This window comes from Gaeumannomyces tritici (genome assembly GCF_000145635.1).
Source record: "Gaeumannomyces tritici R3-111a-1 unplaced genomic scaffold supercont2.8, whole genome shotgun sequence".
NCBI lineage: Eukaryota > Fungi > Ascomycota > Sordariomycetes > Magnaporthales > Magnaporthaceae > Gaeumannomyces > Gaeumannomyces tritici.
Genome location: NW_008804552.1, coordinates 584,594 through 605,064, shown reverse-complemented (window position 1 = coordinate 605,064; position 20,471 = coordinate 584,594). Strand labels below are relative to the sequence as shown.

Genomic DNA, 20,471 nt, shown 5'->3' with positions numbered 1-20,471 from the left:
TAACAAGGTCCACGCCATGATGTTGGCCACGAATACAGACATTATACCCGGCCAATACTGATCCTTGGCGTTCGTGGATATCTTGCTTCACGTCGAATGTTCCGCACAATGCACAGATGGCACTTTGCTTGTCGTCAGTCACCATCCTTGTGGAGAAACATGACGCATCACTGATGATTGGACCTTCGTATTCTCGAGGGCCGCAAGGTTGGACGCCCGTTACCGACACAAAGTCAAACACTGTGTGGCAACGCTCAAAGGTTCTAGATGCCCACCAAAGGCCTCCCTCGCAAAGCCAGACGGGAGTGCCGAGCTTCTAAGCTTCGGTTACTTATCTGAGAACAGCTCGTCAACCAAATTCCGTGGCGTGCCTTGACTTTCGGCACGCCGCCAATGAAAACTCACCACCAATCCCGCGATGACGCCAAAACGCCTCAGAGGGAGGCGAGCCGCCGTGAGTGCAGATGCGCTCTCCACCTCCCCCGTCCTCCTCGCCCTCTTCTCCAACAGCCTCCGTTGCTAACGCTTCATCGCAGTTTCCCTCCCCTCCCTCTCGCCTCGCTGAGAAGCCGGCCGGGGAGAATACGACACCGGGCTCGCCCCGGGGAACGAAAAACCAAACCCACGATGCGTCATTGCCATCATCACAGCCACCCTCCCCACCTGCCGCCGGGCCTGGCCGCGCGCGGGGGGCACGGCTGGCCCGGGGCCTCGCAGGATCAGCACCGCCGCCCCCGTCGCCGCTGGGCGCCGCCGGACCCGGGCTCGCTGCTCGCCCAGATCGCCGCGCACACGGCGGAGCCACTGTGGAAGACGCCTCAGAACTGGACGCAGGCCCACGTCGACTTCTTCTGCTGCCGCTTCGAGGGCGCCGCCGAGGGCCCCCCGCAGGGCGGCGGCGTCCGGGCCCAGAGCAGCCAGGCCGTGTCGTCGCCGCGGCCGAAATCCCGACGCGCCTCGTCCATCATGTCTTTGCTGTCTAATAAGGAAAGGAGCGTGACGCCGACGGATCAGACATTGGCGGCGGATCCGGACAAGTCCCTCACCGCGATCGACGAGAGGCCGCCGGCGCCGCCAGGGTGGACGGCTTTTGGGCTGTTCCGTTTGGTGCTCGGCTGGTCGCTCCCCGCCGGCGGCGCGGCCTGCCCGGCGCTGTCGCGGCTGCTGCTGCGCGACGACGACGACGGCCAGCGGGCCGGGATCAAGAAGATGCTGGACAGGGGCACAGGGCTCGAGTTCCACTGCAAGCGCCAGGCGCTCTTTTTGCTGGTCGACGGCGCGCCGTGCGCCACGCTCGAGCTGAACCTGTGCGTGCCGTCGCAGCGGCGCCCGCCGGTGAGGAGCTGGCAGTCCTTGGACGGCCTCATCCGCACCTTCTTCCGACGCCGCCGCAGCAGCAGCAGCATTAGCAGTGACAAGATGGCCCAGAAGGGCGACGACAAGGCGGGCGAGAAGCTGGCAGAAGACAGCAGGACGACGTCGGGCGCGACGACCCCGACCACGCCGCCCACGCCCCCGCTGACGCCACCACCACAGCCACAGCCGCAGCCGCAGCCGCAGTCGCCGCGCGTCTTCCCGGCCGCGGCGCTGGTCGGCGAGCACTCGCAGGCGGCGACGCTGCTGCGCGGGCTGGCGCTGGGCCACGTGGAGCTAGGCGGCGTGGACCAGGCGCGGGCCAACGGGCCCGTGGCGGCCACCATGCGCAAGTGCCTGCGCGGCGTGACGCCCGCCGTGCGCCTGCACGACCCATACCTGCTCGCCGTCGTCATCGCCATGGCGCAGGGCCAGGAGGCCTGGCGGGCCCGGCTCAGGGCCGACGACGAGGAGGTACTACGGCGGAACGGGGAGGAGTGGCTCTGCGAGGGCGGTTACAAGGTGCGTTGGCTTTTATCTTTGGGCTTTGCTTCCTTGACGTTTAGGCATGCTTGCTGACCTTGGCCTAGGTTAACCTGGTTGTCACGGACTGTCGGGACCCGTCCGGGGTGTTTGTGTACGGGGCGACCGTCCCACCGAGCCTGCTGGCCATGCTGAGACACCCCCGCCGGGCGCCCTCCACGGCGTCTTCCTCCCCCACGTCCGAGACCTCGACGGAATCGAGCCCACAGCCGTCCATCTTTGTCAAAGACGAGGTTGTGATCCGGTACCAAAAGGTGCCGTATCAGCCGGCCGAAGACTTTGATACCCGCGTGGCAAATGTCATCGAAACTGGATGTGGGCGCGAAACAACCGCGGGCTAATGTGTTGCGCAGTTTTTTATGTGTTTGGAAGCGTTTTTTTTTTTTTTCTTCTACGTTTGCTCGACGAGCAGAGTGTGTAGGAGTCGGCTTAGCGTGGTGTTTTCGGTTGGGGGGCGCAATACCTTGGATAAACAAATAAAACACAACTTGGATCGAAACTCAGAGAACGCCCCCCTTGGACGCGAACCACCCGCGTATCTCGTCGAGCCCGAGCGTGGTGGTGAAGATCATCTTGCCGAAGGCGTCGACGTCGTCAACGCCGCAATCGCGCAGCACCCCGTCGATGGTCGAGGGCGACACGACAAAGAGCCGCCCGCCCGCCTCGTTCCACGCCTGCGCGAACTCGACGGGCCCCGCCGCGTGCCACAGCCGCGCGGCCAGCGTCCAGTGGTTCCAGAGGGCCGTCCGGGCCGTGCAGGGCGCCGGGTCCGCGCCCGACAGGAGGCGCGTCAGCTGCACGAGGAAGAAGGCGGCCAGGAAGGTGCGCGCCGTCGACTCGTGCAGCGTCCAGCGCTCCCAGAAGGCACGCGTCGGGCCCAGCGGGTACAGCGGCAGGTGCTCCGTCCCCGACACGTGCGGCACCATGCTCTGCAAGCAGACGGTCGGCGCCGCAGAGGTCTCCAGCGCGCCGCCGTCCCCGGCCGGGCCGGCCGGCGGGGACAGCCAGGTGGTGGTGGTGGCGTCTGCGGCCACGCACTGCGCGTGGGAGGACTGGCCTTCGGCGAGGCCCTCGACGACCTTGTCCAGCAGCCGATACGTCACCTCCTCGAGCGCGACCGCCGCGGGCGCCGAGACGGTGCGGCCCGAGAGCTGGGAGGCCTTCTCGTCGAGCAGGTACATGCTCTGGTACAGGATCAAGGCCTGCGCGCGCGCGAGGACCTCGCTGAGGGGCGCCTCCCCCGGCAGCGGCGTCGCGGCCAGCGCGGCCACGCGACGGTCGATGGAGCGCATGATGACGGCCTCGTTGGCGGCGTTCTTGGCGGCCAGGAGGGCGCAGGCCGAGTAGGCGTCCTCGACGGCTGGCGGCATGTGGTCGCGGTACAGCGAGGGGTGCATCCAGGGCGTGCCCGTGGTCTCGAGGAACAGCCTGGGCGCGCGCCGGAGCTCCTCGACGGCGAATTTCATGCGGGAACGGAAGATTTTGGTCATGTGGAAGGGGATGGGTGGGCCCGGCTGGCTGGTCGGGTATGCTGGGAAGTCGAACTGCAGCTTGCCTGTGCCTTTTTCGAACTCCTGCATAGGTTGCTGCATAGGCGCCCGGTAAATCTCGAGGTCTTTCTGTGCCGGAGGGGCGGGAGTCATCATGAGGCTGTCCAGAAGGCTGTCTGCGTCCTGGAACATGGTGAATTCCAAGGGCTCAGCAGTAGCCAAAAGAGTGTCGGCTGGGGAAGCTGTTGCTAGGATATCCGACGGCGTGTAAGCCGAAAAAAGCTCCAGATCAATAAGGGGAGATTCAAGAGATGGGAGGTCGTCCCAAGGGAGCACATCCGCCATATTCTCTAGAGCGGTCATAGCAGGGCACGACGGCGCTGCCGCGACTCCGCCAGCCCGCTTGGCCGCGTGCTGTCGTCTCTGCCGCGCCGGCCGATCTGTGCGCAAGGGTACGACAGCCGGCTCGTACACGCACTCGATCTGTCTGTGCAGGCATCTCTGGCATGCAGGCAAACCCACGTCGCATCGCCGTTTCGATTTGATGCAAGCGACGCATGCCTTGCGCCGTGGCGGCGGATTATCTCTCTCCCGTGACGAAAGAGAGGACGACATTCTGCTGCTTTGTGGACTGTAGTTCCCAACTGGCAGGGCGCCTGCTCAGATTCCGGGTTCGGCTGAGGAGCGAAGCGATAATCAGAAAGAAAACCTAGCCTCTGACGCCTAAATACGCTGACGATGGACAATTGGATGCTTGAACAGCAAGACAAAGCCTCGCTCTCTAAACCAATGTAGAAAGATTCCAAGAGCTCGACTGGCCCGCCAATGATTGGGCCAGCTGCCCGATCTTACGCTTATGGTGGGTCCAGCCGTGGGCGGAATTCCGCCAGACAACCCCTTGTGCCCCCTATAATCTATAGCACCGGAAATGGGCGTCCATCCACGCCATATCAGACTCTGGACTGCACGGGCTGTCAGCTCGGGTCATGACCGGACTAAACCAGGCCCGCCTTGAGAGATCCAGGCACGGATAGATCGAAGAGCCGGCTCCAAACCCGGGAGTGCCCAAATAACCACCCTCAAGTCTCCGAGTCAACCACGCCAGTCTCGCCAGACACGCAAGCAACGTCGCCAGGGAACCAGCGGCTAGCGCCTAGGATTGGAGGAGTATCAGTGGCACATTTCCCGGCACACAACGTGGTAAGATGGATTGCGCCCCAATGCCTTCGTCGGACGGACCGTATGTACAGTGACCAGCGTCGAGCCCCAGATGCTTCCATCCTCTCGCTACCCCAACAGCTCCCAGCACAATCAGTTGCTCCTGACGCCGCCCTTGGCCGCCCGTAGCTCGTCCATCTTGGCCACCCGGAGCTTGAACTCGTCGTACTGGCACTTTTCGTAGCTGTGCCTCTCGTCCTGTAGCGCGCCGTGTCAGCAGCCCGTGCGGAAACATGTCGGGGGGATTTCGAGGCAATCTCGGAGCCGGCGGTGGCGGTTTCGGCCGGGCGTACCTCGCACTTCCATGGCAGGTAGTAGGTGGCCGATCGGCAGCGGTTGAGGGGTATCAGGAGGTGCGCGCAGCTGTCTCGGTACTGGATCGGGAGGTTGGCATCGCGCATCTCCTCGCGCGTCGCCTCTGCGTGAGCGCCGGGGGGTCAGCCACGTTCTCGTCGCCGTCGTCGCCGTCCGAGGCGGGCAGTCGGCTTGGGGGGCAACCCTACTGGCGGATCGGACCGGAGGTCGCGGGGGTAGATGTGTAGGGTAGACTTACTGCGCGGCGCTTCCTGTGCCCCGTGACCCATGTTGAAAGTGCAATTGAGAGGCGATGCGAGGTCAATTGCCGTTGTTTGATGCTTGGGCGTTTGAGGCCTCGAATCGTCCCTCGCTCGAAGCTCCACCCCAAGGCGAGAGCTGCGGCTCGGCTGGGACCGCGTCACGTGCGCCTTTTGCCCCGCTAGACCCACCCAAGGATACTGAGTTTTGAGTATCAGATACAGTCGTGCGCTTCCTATAACTTAGCCGGCTCGCGCTTGGACCAAGCGACATCACCAACCTATGCAAATCGCCGTCCGCATCGTGCGAACCGTAATGACGAGCGGCGATTCCACCGTCAGTACTCCTGACTTGCCCGGCCCAGCAGCATCTTGCCCCAAGCTTTGGCGATAACAGTGGCAGCGTTTGCTCCCCGCCCGTGCCACTCTCGAGGTATATTGATGTTCGGAGCTGGTCCAGTCGACCTTGTTAATTTGGTACTCAACCTTGTTCCGCCCCGGGAAATCTGCAAACAATCCAGTGGGAAACATGATTAATTGCCCTGCAGGGTCTGTGACAGCTTGGTGTTTCCTGCGCGCACACACTTGTCATTTGTTTGCCAAGAGCTTCCCGGCAGCATGAAGATTGCCTATATTCGCAACCGCCTCGAGAAACCTCACCTTCCGCTACCATCGCCACCAACTGTCTGTGTATCAGGCCCCAAAAGTGCTGGGTCACGTTTGTTTCTCTGGCCCTATTTATTGATGTAATATTCCTTGCTTCTTGGGCATCCTCGTGGCACGCTAGGTCAAATCTGATACCCAAACAACACACCCGCTTGGACACACCCATCAACTTATGGGTCTATTCCGTTTGATGATGGGAGCCCAAGTCAGGAAAAGGATGCCTCAATATAATCAGAATGCCTCATCAGTTTGACTACGTGTCGTGATCTCGCCATCTCGTCACGCTGCCTCGTGCCACCGACTATGGCTGGCCTAGAGACATGTAGGTCACTGAGCTTTTAAGACGTAGGCTCCTCCCTTCCTTATACACAGAACGTTGCCAAGATAGCACACTCCCTTCAGCGCATTTCTTAAAGTCACTCCTTTCTCCGGCATATCAAGATGCGGACACTTTCCCTTCTCGCAGCGACCCTGTTCTTGATCTGGAGTAACTCCCAGGTCTCGGCAATGCTGGCACGATCTTTCCGGCCTGTCCTACCTATTCTTTCGCTCTCCCCCTTAAACGATGAAGTACGGGCTAGCCAGCAACGGTCGATGGGGAGTGGGACATTCACCCAGTTCATCGACCACAGCAACCATTCCTTGGGAACCTTCTCCCAGAGGTATTGGTGGAATGCCGAGTTCTGGGCGGCCCTGGATCACCGGTATTGCCCCTAGTTGCCCCTAGCTGCCCCTGAAGGCGTTCCTACTTGTGTCTTCCATGCATCCTAACGCTTCACAGGTTGTTCTTTTCAACGCCGGCGAGTTTGACGCTGCGCCCTATGTTGGCTATCTGTCGGACAACGCCATCACCGGCGCCCATGCGAAAGCGGTCGACGGCGCTGTCATCATGATAGAGCGTCAGTACTGCTTCCCATCTAGAAAGTGGCAACTGCACCCTCAACCATCCCGCTGATACATCGTCTAGACCGTGGCTATGGCGCATCTACACCCTTTGCCGAGCAAGACACTGCCAACTTGCAGTACCTCTCCCTGGAAAATGCCATCAAGGACATGGTCCATTTCGCTCGCGACGTGGAGCTGCCATTTGACAACAACCGGAGCAGTAATGCACCCCAATCCGTAAGCCCAGACAAACCCTGGCTTCTACCAAGGGCTATAGAGTGCTGATACTGCTTTCCTACAGCCATGGGTCTTCGTTGGCGCTTCGTGCACCGGGGCCTTGGCTGCTTGGATCCAGAAGCTCGCACCAGGGACCTTCTGGGCGTACCACTCTAGCAGCGGTCCCGTGCAGGCCATCTACAACTTTTGGCACTATTATGTGCCTGTCCAGGAAGGAATGCCTCAGGACTGTCGGAAGGCGTTTGAGCAGATTTCCTCGCAGGTGGACAAAGTGCTCGGAAACGGCACAGCCACTGATGTTGGTCGTCTGAAGGCCATGTTCCAGCTGGAGAAGCTCGAGTACAACGACGACTTTGCCAAGTAAGGGCCAAAAGATCCAGATACGTCCTGGCGAGTCTAGCTAAATCAACGACAATAGTGCGATATCCTCACCACTGGGAGGGTGGCAATCTACTGGTTCTGCCACCGACGACGCAGGTTTCCAAGCCATGTGCAATTCTATTCTGGGCGGAGGGCCAGCCGCGAGGTCCAACCTCACGGCAGGTGGCACCGGTGGGGTAGATGTCCTCACCAACTACGCCAACTGGTTTAAAACGCAATATGTGAGGAACTGTGAGTATCATGCCAACCTGATCCCAGCAGCTTCCTTTGGCTGACCGCGCATCGTCGCCAGCATGATCCGGGTTCAAGTACCCAGAGTGGGAAGCCGAGGGCTCCGTGGGCTGCTTTGACACGCACAACGCAAGCAGCCCCTTCTACCGCGACTGGACCGCAAACAACACGGCCCACCGGCCGTGGATGTGGCAGCTGTGCGACGAGCCCTTCTTCTACTGGCCCACGGGCTCGGCCCCCGAGGGCGTGGCCACCATCGTGCCGAGGGCGATCACGCCAGAATACTACCAGCAACAGTGCGACCTGTTCCTCCCGGAGCAGGGGAACCACACCTACGGCTCCGACGACGGCGCGACGGACATGCAGCTCAACCAGCTGACGGGCGGGTGGAACTTGACCAACACCACGCGACTTTTATGGATAAACGGGTGCGTTTTGCTTCCCTGACAACCCGCGAGAGGAGCCCCTGAAGAATTCGGTGTGCTGATGACCCCTCCCGGTATAGCGAGTTTGATCCTTGGCGCTCCACGTCAGTGTCGAGCGACTTCAGACCCGGTGGTCCTCTAAAGTCGACTCCGGAAGCCCCTGCCCTTGTCATGTCAGGCGCGAGGCACTGCGAGGACATGCAGATACGCAACAATGTGAATCCGGCCGTCGGGGAGGCCTAGGAGGCGGCCACGGCGCAGATCAAGACCTGGGTTGCCGAGTTCTATGCTCAGGGGGACGGGAAGGCCACAGTAGGGAGGGGAAAGACCAGGTGAGGACGGGGAATGTGACGATTGTCGATATCAGCATTGCCAAAGCTCCTTTCGAATCTTTCTTTCTCAAAACGTCTTCCGGTTTTCGTTATTGATCGGAACTTTCAGGCAGGAGATTTAATGGGATAGCCAGGGGGCAGAAAAGAAGCATAACCACAACAACCCGAATTTTTTATCTCGTCGATTTTGACAGCACCAATACGGTCCTGACAAATCCCGTCGTGTGATGCCGTAATACCAGAGTGCGGTGACTTCCTGTGCCTCCCATCCGTCGGGTTGATTGGCAAACATTGTGAGCAAAACGCAAGACACGTGACATGTCCTCTTTTTGCCAGCCTTCCGGATCCGGTGTTCGCCTGATGATTCACGGTGAGTTCAAGGCTTTGCCAGGAGGCTAAGCATGGCTTGGAAACAGAACCGGATGCCGCGTGGTGTAAGCATGGGAGAGATGCCGCCTCAATTGCCTGGTGGCTGCCACTCAAATCCCTGCGCAATGATTTCTTATGATGTGAATTGAGTGGAGGCGATTGGATTTCGCCCTTTTGATGAACGCGCCAGCGCCACTGCACCAGGTGGTGCTGGCGGGCGATTTGTGAGTCGAGTCACACCTCCGCTGGTCCCCACATCCCATTAGGTCAAAAATAAGACCCCGCCTTTGGACGGTCGCCTTTGTCCCCTCGACCCGTCGCTGTAGAAAGCACACCTGCCCTCCTCGTCCTCTTCGGGGATCTTCAATATTTTTTTCGAGATACCAGAATCGCCTGCGCCAAACCCCCCTTTTTTCTCCAGACTCGTCCCTCGAATCCGTCAAAATGCCCAAGAACAAGGGAAAGGTAGGAACCTCGGATTCCTATTAATTTTACCCCACCATACGATGGATTGCCAGGCGGTGCCCAACGCGTGCGCCGGAGCGACGACCGACACCACAGCCGGCCGTACGTGACCTATAAAATAGCTGACACCAATGATATACAGGGAGGTAAAAACCGACGGAGAGGAAAGAACGAGAACGACAAGGAGAAGCGCGAGCTCGACACGATAGACCTCGAGGATGCGGAGCAGGAGGATCTTGGTACGTTTGGTTTTGTCTGGCGCATCCGAGTTGAACGCCGGTTACGAGAGTGAACTGCGCACCGCATTAAACGGACCGATCGCTGACCTGCCTTTGAACCCCCCAGAATACGCCCAGATCATCACTGCCTACGGCGGCTGCAAGTTCGATGCCGTCTGCTACCGTCCCACAAGCGAGGCCAAGACCGACTGGGGCTCCGAGAAGAGGGTACTCCACGTCCGTGGAAAGCTCCGAAAGAAGCAGTGGTACGTGGCTGCTTGTCCTTGGCGTGGTGCTGTGCCTGGTCCTGCGAACACACCTGACTGACCACACGTCCGCCGCCTGCAGGGTCAATGTCGGCGACATCGTCATCTGCTCCAAGCGCGAGTTCGAGCCTGCCAAGGGCGACATTATCCAGAAGTACACCAGCGACCAGGCTCGTGAACTGAAGGCGGAGCGTATGTTACCTTTCCCACCTTGTCTATCGGGTCGGCAGCAGGACCCGACAATCGCTGACCATGGCTCTGCCATCCCTCTCCAGGCCACATTCCCCCCTACGTCCAGATCAACACTGCCGACACGGGTGGTGACGAGCGTGGAGATGACCCGGGAATCGAGTTTGGTGCCGACGACGACTCCAGCGAGGAAGAGGGCCCAACAAACAAGCGGGAGATCGACATCGACGACATTTGAGGGGGTCGTTTACGAACCAAACCTCATTTCGGCATGGCTGTCTCCATGGAACCCACCCTCAGTGCGCAAGGGGCTCACAGAGAGATGCTCATGGAACCTTCCCAGAGAAGCTCGGCCGAGAAGGCCGCGGCGATGTCACTCGCAGAGTGCTCACTCGTTTCGTGTCTATCTGGCCTTGCTGGTCCGCCTTTGTGGACATTGGATGGCTTTGGTGCCTGGACTCGATATTCGAGGGCGAAAATGTGCATAGTTGGAGGTCGGAGCCGGAGTTACGAAGCACAGGATTCATTCTGCATATCGGCGTCCCTCAACATTCCGAGTAGTGGGTTATGCTGGATTGTGTGTTGCAACGTGCCATTTGTTCCATCAGTACAACAGAATAATGACGGTTTGATCCCAAGTCTAGGCGGCCCCGTACCCGATGCTCGCTCGGAAATTTGACGCTGCTCTACTGGATCCCCAGGGATCAGGCTAACCGGATCACGATTGTCATGGAAAAAATGGATGGCTGGGAGAACAGAAGGCGATCGGAGAATAAAAGCAGAGAATGAATGGGGCCAATAAAGGGGGAACAAACAGGGAAACGAGAAGGGGCAAAAAGGAAGAAACAAAAGGAAAACAAACCGGCACTAAAATGAGAAAGGAAAAGCAAGTGAAGAAAACAAAAAGATTGGAAATAAATGTATTGCAGAATAAACACGCGCAAGGCGACAAGGGCAGGCGGAAAACCACATGGCGCGGAAAAGCGGTAAAATGAACGACCACGACGATCAACGGAGGGTGCAATTTGGACGGTCGCAAATGGAGCCATTGACGCCATTCGCAGCGCAGTGGGGCGAACCGGAACCAAACAACCGCAGGCAACCCCCGTCGCTAAATCACCTCCCCGCTAGATTCTCACAGGCGACGGCCAACCCGCGCCCTAGGCGGACATTTCGAGGCTTGGCTTTGGGTGAGCTTGCTTTTGCTCTCCAACCTGCCGTGTCAGCGTGCGTCCTCAAATACCCCCGAGGCTCCAGAATGCGTGGGCTGCTTCGCGCGCGGGCGTGCTAGACGTAATCTTAGGTACTGCCTGCTTTACTTACCTACGTATTTAGCGTCCTTGCTCGCCCTCCCCCACCCGGCCAGACTTTTGCGCTAACAGATAGTTGGAAGATAAGGCCGAGCGAGACGAGTCGACGCCAGACATAGGTACGCCAAACAGACATCAGACACAACCTTGCAAGATACCAGTCACAGAGCCCCAACAACCCGGATGCGCGGGATTCCACGTCGACTTGCGCACCACGCCGGACTGACCGCCTCATCTGCGGACCAGCCCTACCGCCAACCACCTACCTACCTGGCCACCCTGCCTGCATAAGCAAACTAGCCCTCGTGGCAACGCGGCGATAGACACCCGAGTCCCTCCTCCCCCCGGCGAGCAGCTAAGTACGTCACCTCGACGGAGCCAGGCCTGGCCTGCCTCGACGCCTTTGGCTACCCAAGCCCACACACACACGCACACACACACACCACTCCCACCCACCCGTGCGGTATGCCGCGGGCCGACGGCTGGTCCTCGCGGGCCGGGTCGCGGGTCCCGGTGCGCCCGTCAACGGCGGGCGCCCAGCAGCAGCAGCAGCAGCAACAGCAACCGCAGCTGCAGGGGCCCCTGTCACCGTTATCACCGCAGCTTCCGGACCAGGCCGTGTCGGTGCTGTTCTGCTGCCTCGGCAACATCTGCCGCTCGACCATGGCCGAGGGCGTCTTCCAGAGTCTCACAAGGACTCCACAATACAAGGACCGCGTCGGGAGGATCGACTCGTGTGGCACGGCGGCCTACCACACGGGCGAGCCGCCCGACTCGCGGACCATGGAGACGCTGAGGGCGAATGGTATTGTCGACTATTACCACTCGGCGAGGAAGGTTGGTGGTTCTTTTGTGTCTTTTCTCCCGTCCGTCTCTTGTCTGATCCCTCCTTTGCGTACCCCGATGGATATCCCAACCGGCATCTTGCTCCTTCCAATAATGTAACTGACCCCGGACGTGCCTCTCTACCCACAGGTGAACAACAAGGATTTTGACACGTTCGACTACATCTTCGCCATGGACCGGTCAAACCTCAAGGACCTGCAGCAGATGAAGGCGAGCCTCAAGCGGCTCAAGGGCCAGGACAGCAGGGCCAAGGTGATGCTCTTTGGCGAGTTCTCGGGCACGGGCAGGGTCGAGGTGGTCTCGGACCCGTACTACGGCGGCGACGACGGGTTCGCGCTCACGTACCAGCAGGCCGTCCGCTTCTCGGAGAACTTCCTCAAGGAGACGTTCCCGGACGCGGCGGCGGAGGCATCTCCTGCAGACGGGAGGCCCGAGGCAGCAGGTACAGGCGATAATGTGGTAAATGTCGGTGGGAGCAGCAGCGGCGACAGCTGAGTACGGGGACGGAGGACGACGGGGACGACGAGACGGAGGACGGACGGATCCAACGTGGAGGAGGGGGCGGGACAAGACGGACGACGGCATACTACATATACTTGGGGTCTTAAGATTCACAAGCTCATCAGGCATCGGGATGTGGAGCAAATAATAATTCAAGGAGGCATGCATGCAGAGCGGTCATCGGGACCAGGGGTTGAGACGCGCGAGGAGGGGCGGGTGGCAGGGGAGAGCAGCCCGCAGGAGAACGGGGTGAATGGCCGGGGTTTTTTTTTGATGGGTGGCCGGGAACGGGGAGGCTTGTCCACAACAGGTTTCCGCCCTTCTGGCGTGGCAGGGAAAGTAGAAGCGGGAGCACTAGTCCATGTGAGAGTCGGCTTTCTCCTGATCGCGTTCTTTTCGTTTTGAGCCTTGGTTGCTGCCTGTGCTGCTGTGATGCGCGCATTCCAAAAACTCGGTACTGGGAATCCAGCAAGGCCCAGCTGGCCGTCCCGTGACGACGGATCCATAGCTCTGTCCTACGAGAAGTCCAATCGAAACGTTAGAGGCCGAACGCTCGACGCCACCAACCCTCGCGCTTGTCCGCAAATGGCCTTTCTGGCGGGCAGCCCAAGTGGGCAGCCCGCTTCAGCCGCACGCCGCGCTGTCGAGCGCCAGGCGCTCTTGCTCCCTCGCAGTCCCTCTGCGTGGTCCCAACCGCATGGGCGCTAATCCTGCGCTCCTCTATCGTCCTGCTGCATTGCTGCTGTCGTTGACAGTGGCATTTCTCGCTGCCTGTTCGCTGCCTACTGCCTGCCGAGGGGCTTGGGGCAGACTGATATCGCTCGACGACGCCAGGGCTTGCTTGTTCTAGCGAGCTGCTGCTGCAAATCACGCTGCCCGTATCCCACCCTCCCTGCTCGCCGCACCCCGCCGTCGCCGTCAAATCGGGTCTGTCGGGCGCGAAACAGCCAGTCGAGCCGACGGGCGGATAATATGCAAGCCCCTTTGCGTGGGTGAAGGCTCAGGTCACATATCATACCCCTGACACCCTCTGGGGCTGCGAACAACGAACCGCGATCCAGGCGACGCCGGCCGCCGAGTTCGGCATTGCCACAATCTGCGCTCGCAAAGCATAGTCAACTATCCCCGAGATATAATCAACGGCCAGTCCACAACAACAACGTACGCGCACATACACACACAATGTCGGGCCTCCCAGAGGGCTGGGAGTCCGACTACGACGGGTCCCGATGGTACTACCGCTATAAGGCGACGGGCATGACCCAGTTCCAGTTCCCGCAGCCCGGCGACGAGTTCTCCGAGTATTTTGGCTCCTTCGCCGGCCCCGTCAGCCTCGCGCCCGAGGAGAGGCTCGAGAGTGACCGCCAGATCAAGCGCAAGTCCACCACCAACGGCCGCGACAAGAGCCTCGACGCCGCCGCCCGCCAGGCCGCCCGCCAGAGCTCCGCCGCCGCCGCCGCCGCCGACGTCCCCGAGCCCGGCCGTGCGGGCTGGGACAACCTCATGTACCTCGGTCCGGGCGGCGGCGGCGGCGGCGGCGGCGGCGGTGCTACCATCGCCGGGACATCGCCCCTGGTGGCCGCGTCGTCGTTGCTCTCGCCCAACCCCGAGCTGCCCGGCGACAGGGCCCAGGTCTCACCCCTGACCAGCGCCGGCGGGACCCCGCGCGTGTCGCCGCCCAGCGAGGTGGCGGGCGACAGCCGGGTCCCGAGGCCGGAGCCGCCGCCTGCTTCGGCCGACGGGTTCGTCATGGTGTCACCCCCTGTGCCGAACCTGTCGGCGCCCGGTATTGTCGCCAACGCACCGCATCCGCAGCCGGGGCCTGCTCAGCCGGGCTTCGTCCCAGGGCCGGTTGGCGCTCACCCTCATCCCGGCGTCTTGCCATCAACCGTTCACCCTATGGGGATGGCAGTGTCGGTAGTAGGGTCGGCCGGTTTTCCTGCTGTGGCCAATTTTGCCCCTGGTGCTCTTGTACCCGGCGCGCAGGGCGTCCCCATGCCCCTTGGCGGTGCACATGACCCGCGGAACTTGCCCATGCTGGACGGCTGGCAGCGGCCGTTTGAGCTGCCGGGCAACGCGACTACGTGGTCGCCGCTAGGGTCACTCGCAGAGCTTGCCAGCGAGTCGACCGGCAAGTGCTACGAGGACGTCTTCCCCACGCCGGTCGAGCTGCCAGGACACGACGCCGGCAGCGCTGCCGCCGCTCAGACCCAGCAGCAGCAGGCACCACCACCGAATGTCCAGGCCGCTCCGATGGAGCTCCCAGTAGTGTCTCCCGAGTATGCGATAGCCAGCCCTGGGGCTGTGGTGGCGCCACCTAGAGCTGCAGGCCAGCAGCCGCTGACGGGCCTGAGCAGCGGCCATGTGGAGAAGGGTCGGCAGCATCCTCAGCCGCATGCTCAATCAGTGTCTGCGGCGCCCGGAGATAACAGCGGCCATCAACTCCACCAGGGCCCTTCAGCCGCAGCCGTGCAGCCAGGGCCCTCGTTGGCTGGCCAGGTATTTATAGCCGGTGGCGTCCCGCCAAGAGTCGAGCTGAACCCTTCGAAGCGACAATCTGTCGCAGGAATTCCAATAATCCCTCCTGCTGAGGCTGAAAGGCCTAGGCCTGAACAGAACCACCCTTGGTCGCAGCAGCAGCAGCCGCCTCAAATACCACCCAAACACCATTTCTCCCATCCCCAAGGCCCGGCGCACCACCCCGCACCACCGCTGGGCGCCAGCGTGCTCCCGGGTACAAAGGCTCGGCACGAGAGCATCTCGCAGGAGCCGCACCGGAGCGTCCTACATACCCAGTCCTTCCCCGGCCAGCCGTTCCCTGCCCCTGGGGATCAGCTAGAGCCCGGCGCGCTGTCCACGCCTTCGATCCTCAGACCAGCCAACGGCCGGCCGATGCAGCCCGGCCCTCGGCAGCCCAGGCCGGACATGGCCGAGCCGAGACAGTCGTTCCAGATGCCTCCGAAGCCGTACATGGTGTTTGCCACAAGTGGCGTCGGACCTGCCGGCGCGGGGTTTCAGCAGGCACCGATGGTCCCGGCTGGCTTTGTCCAGCAGCAGCAGCAGCAGCGGCAGCAACCGCAACCGCAGTATGGGGCGCCTTCTGAGACCATGCGAATGGTAACGACGGCACCCGTGCTGCTCCCCGCGGATCCCGCCATGGCGTCTGCTTCTGACCCCCTCCCTCCGATCCTCGACGCGCAGAACAAGTACCGAGGGGTTTCACACATGGCGCCCAGTATGGGGCTATCTATGGCCACGCATTCTCTACAGCCGGCTCAAGCAGTCGAACTTGAAAACAGCAGGGCCGGAACCCCCGTTTCCAGCGAGAGGCAAGCGCAGGAGCCTGTTGGCCGGGAAGGAGCTCCCGCGGTCATCCAAGTTCTTCGGACGACATCGCCGAGCACCGAGGATTCATTCGTGATGGTCACTAATGTCGTCGCGTCGGAGGACGTGAAGCCGCCAATAATGGGTTCTGAAAGTGTACCGACGGCGGGCCCGACAGAGCCATCAGATCTTCCCCTAACGACCGCCAATTTTGCTGTGGTCGACGCCCCAGAGAGTGTACTAGTGCAGCCAGAGCCGCCCGCGCTTACAAACACGGCGGATTTGCCCAATCCCGCCGAGCAACCAAGCAGTAGTGAAGACAAGGCCACACTTGAGAAGCACAACGTCATGCTGGAGAGCGCCGTTATCGAGACCGCGCCCATTTCGGCTGCCGCCGAGGCTACGCCTGTAGAGGCATCTACGGATGGGGGTTTGGCAGCAGCACAGGAGTTTGCGGTGCCAAGCATTTTGTCCTCCAACCTCGTAGCCAGTGAGCAGATTGTGCAGATTCAGCCGAGCCCGCAGACCCAGAATCCGGCAACCGCACAACCCGAGGCTGCTGAAATTGCTCCCCTTACATTTTCAGTGGTTCATGCAGGTAAACCTGAACCTCGTGGTGGCGCCTCCACCCCTGCTCCTCAGACACTCGGCAACCAGCCCAACAGCCAGGGGCAGACACCAGAGCCAGGGCAGTTTACTATTGTTTCTGTGTCTGCGGCCCAACCGGACGCCTCAATGCAAATGCAGAGCTCGGAAGAGACTGCTGGGGCAACAGCCCAACAGCACTCATCACCTGGGCCCATGGCATCTGTGGCCAGCCAGCCAATGCCTCCCCCTGGCCAAGCTGTTCCGTCTGGCATCCTGCAGCAGCAACCATGGGGAACACCCTCTGCAACACCGCCCCCTGTCGGCCACAATTCCCCAGCCCGGCGTTCTATCAGTTCCGCACATAGAGCTTCTGTGGCGTCCCAGCATGGGTATTTCCCGCAAGGCTCCCCAGGGCCTCAGTATCCCGGCGGGCCGACGCAGCCTCCGCTGGCTGCTTCCCTGACTTCGCAAAACGGCGTGGCTCCGGGTATGCCTAGCGAGTGGCAGTTAGGCGCAGGTACTCAGGAGGCCCAGTCGCGAGCTCCTCCGTCGGTGTCCTCACCGCTTGCCAGCCAGATGCCAAGTTCGCCGCAGCAGCCATCGCCGGTTTCTCTGGTTGGCGTTCCGGCTGCCACCCCATCCATTGCAGCGGCACAGGCCTCAGGGCTTCTCCTGCAGCAGGGACAACAACAGCAGTCGATGTCGCCTCAGGTTCCTGTACCGCAACAGCAACAGCAGACGCCGCAGCTGCAGGCGGCTCAGTCGGCCATGGGCATGCCTGGCGCAGGCCCCACTACCATGCCTCAACAGCCTCAATATGTGCTATATATGCATAACGGTGTACAGTACGCTGTCTTGTCACAACCGGCTCAGCAGCCACAGACGATGCAGCCAGCTGCAGTATTCACGCAACCCCAGCCCGCGCAGATCCCCACAACGCACTCGCCAGCTCCCTCGGTCGCCGTGCCGTATACCCAACCCATCTCCGCCGCCGCTGCGCAAAGTCCAGTACCTGGACCTGCTGCCCCGTACCAGGCGTCGTCGCCCGTGGCGGGCGGCAGCCCACATACAGTACACTCTCCAGCCTCCCATTCTGCAACCCCTTCGTTGAGCGGCATGGGTTCGATAAGGAGAAAGCCGGCCCAGCCACAGACCCAGGGTGGCAGCCCGCAGCTGCCACAGGGGGGATCCTTTGCGAACCAGGGGGTCGCACATAGCCCCCACGCGAGCATATCGTCGCAGAGCCCGAATGTAACCACGACCGCCCCTTCGTCAGGGCACGCAACCGCTCATGGGAGTCCCATGGGGACGCCGCACAGCCAGACGGCGCAGACGACGCCCATGTCCGCAGCGCAGTCGCTCCAGCGCACCGCGTCGCAGCATGCCAGCCCGGCTCCGGCGACCGCGTCGCCGTCGCAGCTCCCGGGCTCGCCGCCATGGCAGCAGGGCCTCACGCCGCTGCAGCAGGGGCACCAGCTTCTGCAACAGCGTGCCGTGCAGGCCGCCTACTCGCCCACCGGAGGGGCAGTCCACATCCCAACGGCGCAGCAGCCCGCAGCCTTGCAGCAGGGGCACCAGCTCCTGCAGCAGCGTGCCCAACAGGCCGTCCAGATGCAGAATGCCCAGGGGGTGCCGGCCATCAGCCAGTTCCAGCCTGTTGCTGGGACTGCTGGTGTTCCGGGCCAACAGTTGCCCGTGGGAGCACAAAGCGGCCAACCGCAGGGCCAGAACAGTCCCCTTGGCCTTCAGCAGCAGCAGCAGTCGCCGCAGGGGTTTAATGCACAGGCACAGCCGCAGATAAACGCCCAGCTACAACCAGCACAACAGGCCATGTTGCAGCAGCAACAGCAACTACTACAGCAGCAGTCTGTGGCTATGCAAGGCCCGCAGCAGGCTGTGCGTCCACTGCAGCCGGGGCAGCAGGTGATGCAGCAACGGCCCGGGACATATTTGCAACAAGGCCAGATTCTCCAGCAGCAGCCAATGGTGTCACAAGGACAGCAGCCCATGATGATGCAGGGGCAGCAACCAATAATGGTACAGGGGCAACAGCCGATGAGAGTCCAGGGACAACAGCCCGTCATGGTCCAGGGACAGCAAACAACAATGGCGTACCGCCCCGGGCCCGCGCCCGTCCAGGGACAAGCACAGGGCAGCAGCGGCAGTTCCGGCAAAAGCAAGAGCTGGTTCTCCAGGCTGTTTGAGACACCCACGCCGCCTCAGAACAAAGGCCCAAAGCCTCTCAAGCAACACCCGGCCTTTTCTCAACAGCAGCAGCAGCAGATGCAAGCGAGGCCTCCGCAGCAACAAGTGCTTCAACAACAGCCGGGGATGGTGTATCAACAGCAAATGCCGCAACAGCAACGGCCTCCACAACAGCTGCAACAGATGCCCCAGCAACAACAAATGCTTGGGCAGCAGAGACCTCCGCAGCCGAGTATGCAGCCGCAACATATTCAACAACAGCAGATGCAACAGCAGATGCTTCAGCAGCAACTACTACGGCAACAGATGGCTCAGCAAAACAGACCACCACAGCAGGCACCTCAGCAACAGCAAGCCCAAAGCCAGCAGCCGCAACAACAGCACCCCCTGGGGCAAGCGGTCGAGCAATTTACAAACGCACTGCAGGCGGTGAACGACCAACAGGGCCAGCAACAACAGCTACTACAAACCTCTCAGGGGCAGGCACAATATGCAGCCCAAGGCTTCCAGCAGCAGCAGCAGCAAGCACTAGTCTACCAGTACTTGCAGCAGCAGCAGCAGCAGCAACAGCAGCTACTACAGCAGCAGCAGCTACAGCAGCAGCTACAGCAGATGCAGCAGGCAACGCCTGTCAGCCCCGTGAGCGCATCGCAGTCGCCGTTCCAGTCACAACAAGCCGGCCCATTCCCACCGCAGGACGCCGAATGGCAACCGCAGGCCGGCGTGTCGGGAATCCAGATGATCGACGTGGCCCAGATGAAGAAGGCGCTGGAGAGGGCCCTCGGCACTCCGCAGGACGCCGACGCCGGCGGAGACGCCGCGGCTGCTGCTGCTGGCGGCGGCGATATCGGCGCGTCTATGGGCGACGACGGCGCCATGACGCAGGCCTTGCTCGGCGGCGGCGGCGGCATCGGCGTCCCCGAGACGCCCATGGTCGACGCGCAGTACATGGTCCCGCCGCTCTTCTCGAGCGCCGGCGCCCAGGGTCAGATCGCGGCCCTGGCCTCGCCCCCGGCGGACGGCCTGGCGGCGGGCGGAGAGGCCGGGGGGCTCGGCGGCGGCGTGGCGTCCGAGGTCGGGGCGGGGTCGGGGGCAACCTCGGACTACTCTGCGCTCCTGGGCGTCCCGGCTGTGGAGGATGTGAACGCGGACGGGGTGAGTGTCATTGCCGACTATGAAGGGTCGGGCTGGGGGGATATCGAGTTTTGATGTTGGGAGATGGTGACGGAATAATTTGAGAGGGTTTCTGGATACCTAATAGTTAGGATATAGGAAAGGGGAGGGATATATATAGCTATAGAAGAAATGTTGATTCGGACTACGCAGCGTCGTTGTTTTGGGATGCGTTGGCGACAGTATGACTGTTAGTAGTATGACTGGTAGTTCCGGTAGGGCTGAGTGAGGGATGCTGAAGGGCAGCTCTGGTAGCCAGTTTTCAGTCGGTCGGGGCCTGTTCTCTGTATCGTTGTTGCAGCGTCGCGACTGAAATCAAGGACGTGATGGGCACTTTGGATGTAATCTGTTTTACTCCTGATGATGTTGAGATCCCATTCGACAGAGGGTGGGAGTGGCACAAGTTTACGGACAGCGTCATGTATCACTGTTGGGAAAAAATGTAGAACATGGGATCTAGAGTGTCACGCTACTTACTAGGCATTAGCGCAACCAGAGAAGCACCAAACTTATCACTTTCCCTCAAAGCCATCTTTTTTAGAAGAGAAAGTAATGGTTAATTATTTATTCCTGTCCCTTGTAGGCTGGAGCCCAGGCGCTAACACACGGTCAGCAAAATGAGTGGAATGTTGGTTGCATCCTCTTGAGTGATGTTGGGTGCCTGGCCTTTGGTCTCATGCCATCAGCCAATCAAATGTTTCA

The 20,471-nt window shown here is 61.1% G+C and overlaps 7 protein-coding genes across 7 annotated transcripts; 5 read left to right on the top strand and 2 right to left on the bottom strand.

Moving 5' to 3' along the window:
- Window positions 1–62: 62 nt before the first annotated feature.
- On the top strand, window positions 63–1,932 carry GGTG_12334 (hypothetical protein; the record flags this gene model as incomplete). Its single annotated transcript, XM_009230231.1, has 2 exons — window positions 63–454; window positions 537–1,932. Exon 2 carries the CDS (start codon window positions 628–630, stop codon window positions 1,930–1,932), a length of 1,305 nt encoding a protein of 434 aa, XP_009228495.1. The 5' UTR covers window positions 63–454; window positions 537–627.
- Window positions 1,933–2,270: 338 nt separating this feature from the next.
- GGTG_12333 (hypothetical protein) lies at window positions 2,271–4,540 on the bottom strand. Its single transcript, XM_009230230.1, has one exon. The coding sequence runs from the start codon at window positions 3,999–4,001 to the stop codon at window positions 2,397–2,399; it is 1,605 nt and encodes a 534-aa protein (XP_009228494.1). The 5' UTR covers window positions 4,002–4,540; the 3' UTR covers window positions 2,271–2,396.
- Window positions 4,541–4,697: 157 nt separating this feature from the next.
- GGTG_12332 (hypothetical protein) lies at window positions 4,698–5,188 on the bottom strand (the record flags this gene model as incomplete). Its single annotated transcript, XM_009230229.1, has 3 exons — window positions 4,698–4,802; window positions 4,898–5,022; window positions 5,158–5,188. 3 exons carry the CDS (start codon window positions 5,186–5,188, stop codon window positions 4,698–4,700), a joined length of 261 nt encoding a protein of 86 aa, XP_009228493.1.
- A 1,282-nt stretch (window positions 5,189–6,470) lies between these two features.
- Window positions 6,471–8,315, top strand: GGTG_12331 (hypothetical protein). The gene is made up of 7 exons (XM_009230228.1): window positions 6,471–6,528; window positions 6,606–6,723; window positions 6,792–6,946; window positions 7,011–7,306; window positions 7,365–7,548; window positions 7,637–7,986; window positions 8,064–8,315. The coding sequence occupies exons 2-7, from the start codon at window positions 6,714–6,716 to the stop codon at window positions 8,224–8,226; spliced, it is 1,158 nt and encodes a 385-aa protein (XP_009228492.1). The 5' UTR covers window positions 6,471–6,528; window positions 6,606–6,713; the 3' UTR covers window positions 8,227–8,315.
- Window positions 8,316–8,824: 509 nt separating this feature from the next.
- Window positions 8,825–10,420, top strand: GGTG_12330 (hypothetical protein). The gene is made up of 5 exons (XM_009230227.1): window positions 8,825–9,149; window positions 9,292–9,388; window positions 9,495–9,633; window positions 9,716–9,825; window positions 9,909–10,420. Exons 1-5 carry the CDS (start codon window positions 9,129–9,131, stop codon window positions 10,058–10,060), a joined length of 519 nt encoding a protein of 172 aa, XP_009228491.1. The 5' UTR covers window positions 8,825–9,128; the 3' UTR covers window positions 10,061–10,420.
- A 465-nt stretch (window positions 10,421–10,885) lies between these two features.
- Window positions 10,886–12,889, top strand: GGTG_12329 (phosphotyrosine protein phosphatase). The gene is made up of 2 exons (XM_009230226.1): window positions 10,886–11,969; window positions 12,108–12,889. The coding sequence occupies exons 1-2, from the start codon at window positions 11,598–11,600 to the stop codon at window positions 12,471–12,473; spliced, it is 738 nt and encodes a 245-aa protein (XP_009228490.1). The 5' UTR covers window positions 10,886–11,597; the 3' UTR covers window positions 12,474–12,889.
- GGTG_12328 (hypothetical protein) lies at window positions 12,823–19,922 on the top strand. The gene has a single exon (XM_009230225.1). It carries the CDS (start codon window positions 13,662–13,664, stop codon window positions 19,803–19,805), a length of 6,144 nt encoding a protein of 2,047 aa, XP_009228489.1. The 5' UTR covers window positions 12,823–13,661; the 3' UTR covers window positions 19,806–19,922.
- Window positions 19,923–20,471: the final 549 nt, after the last annotated feature.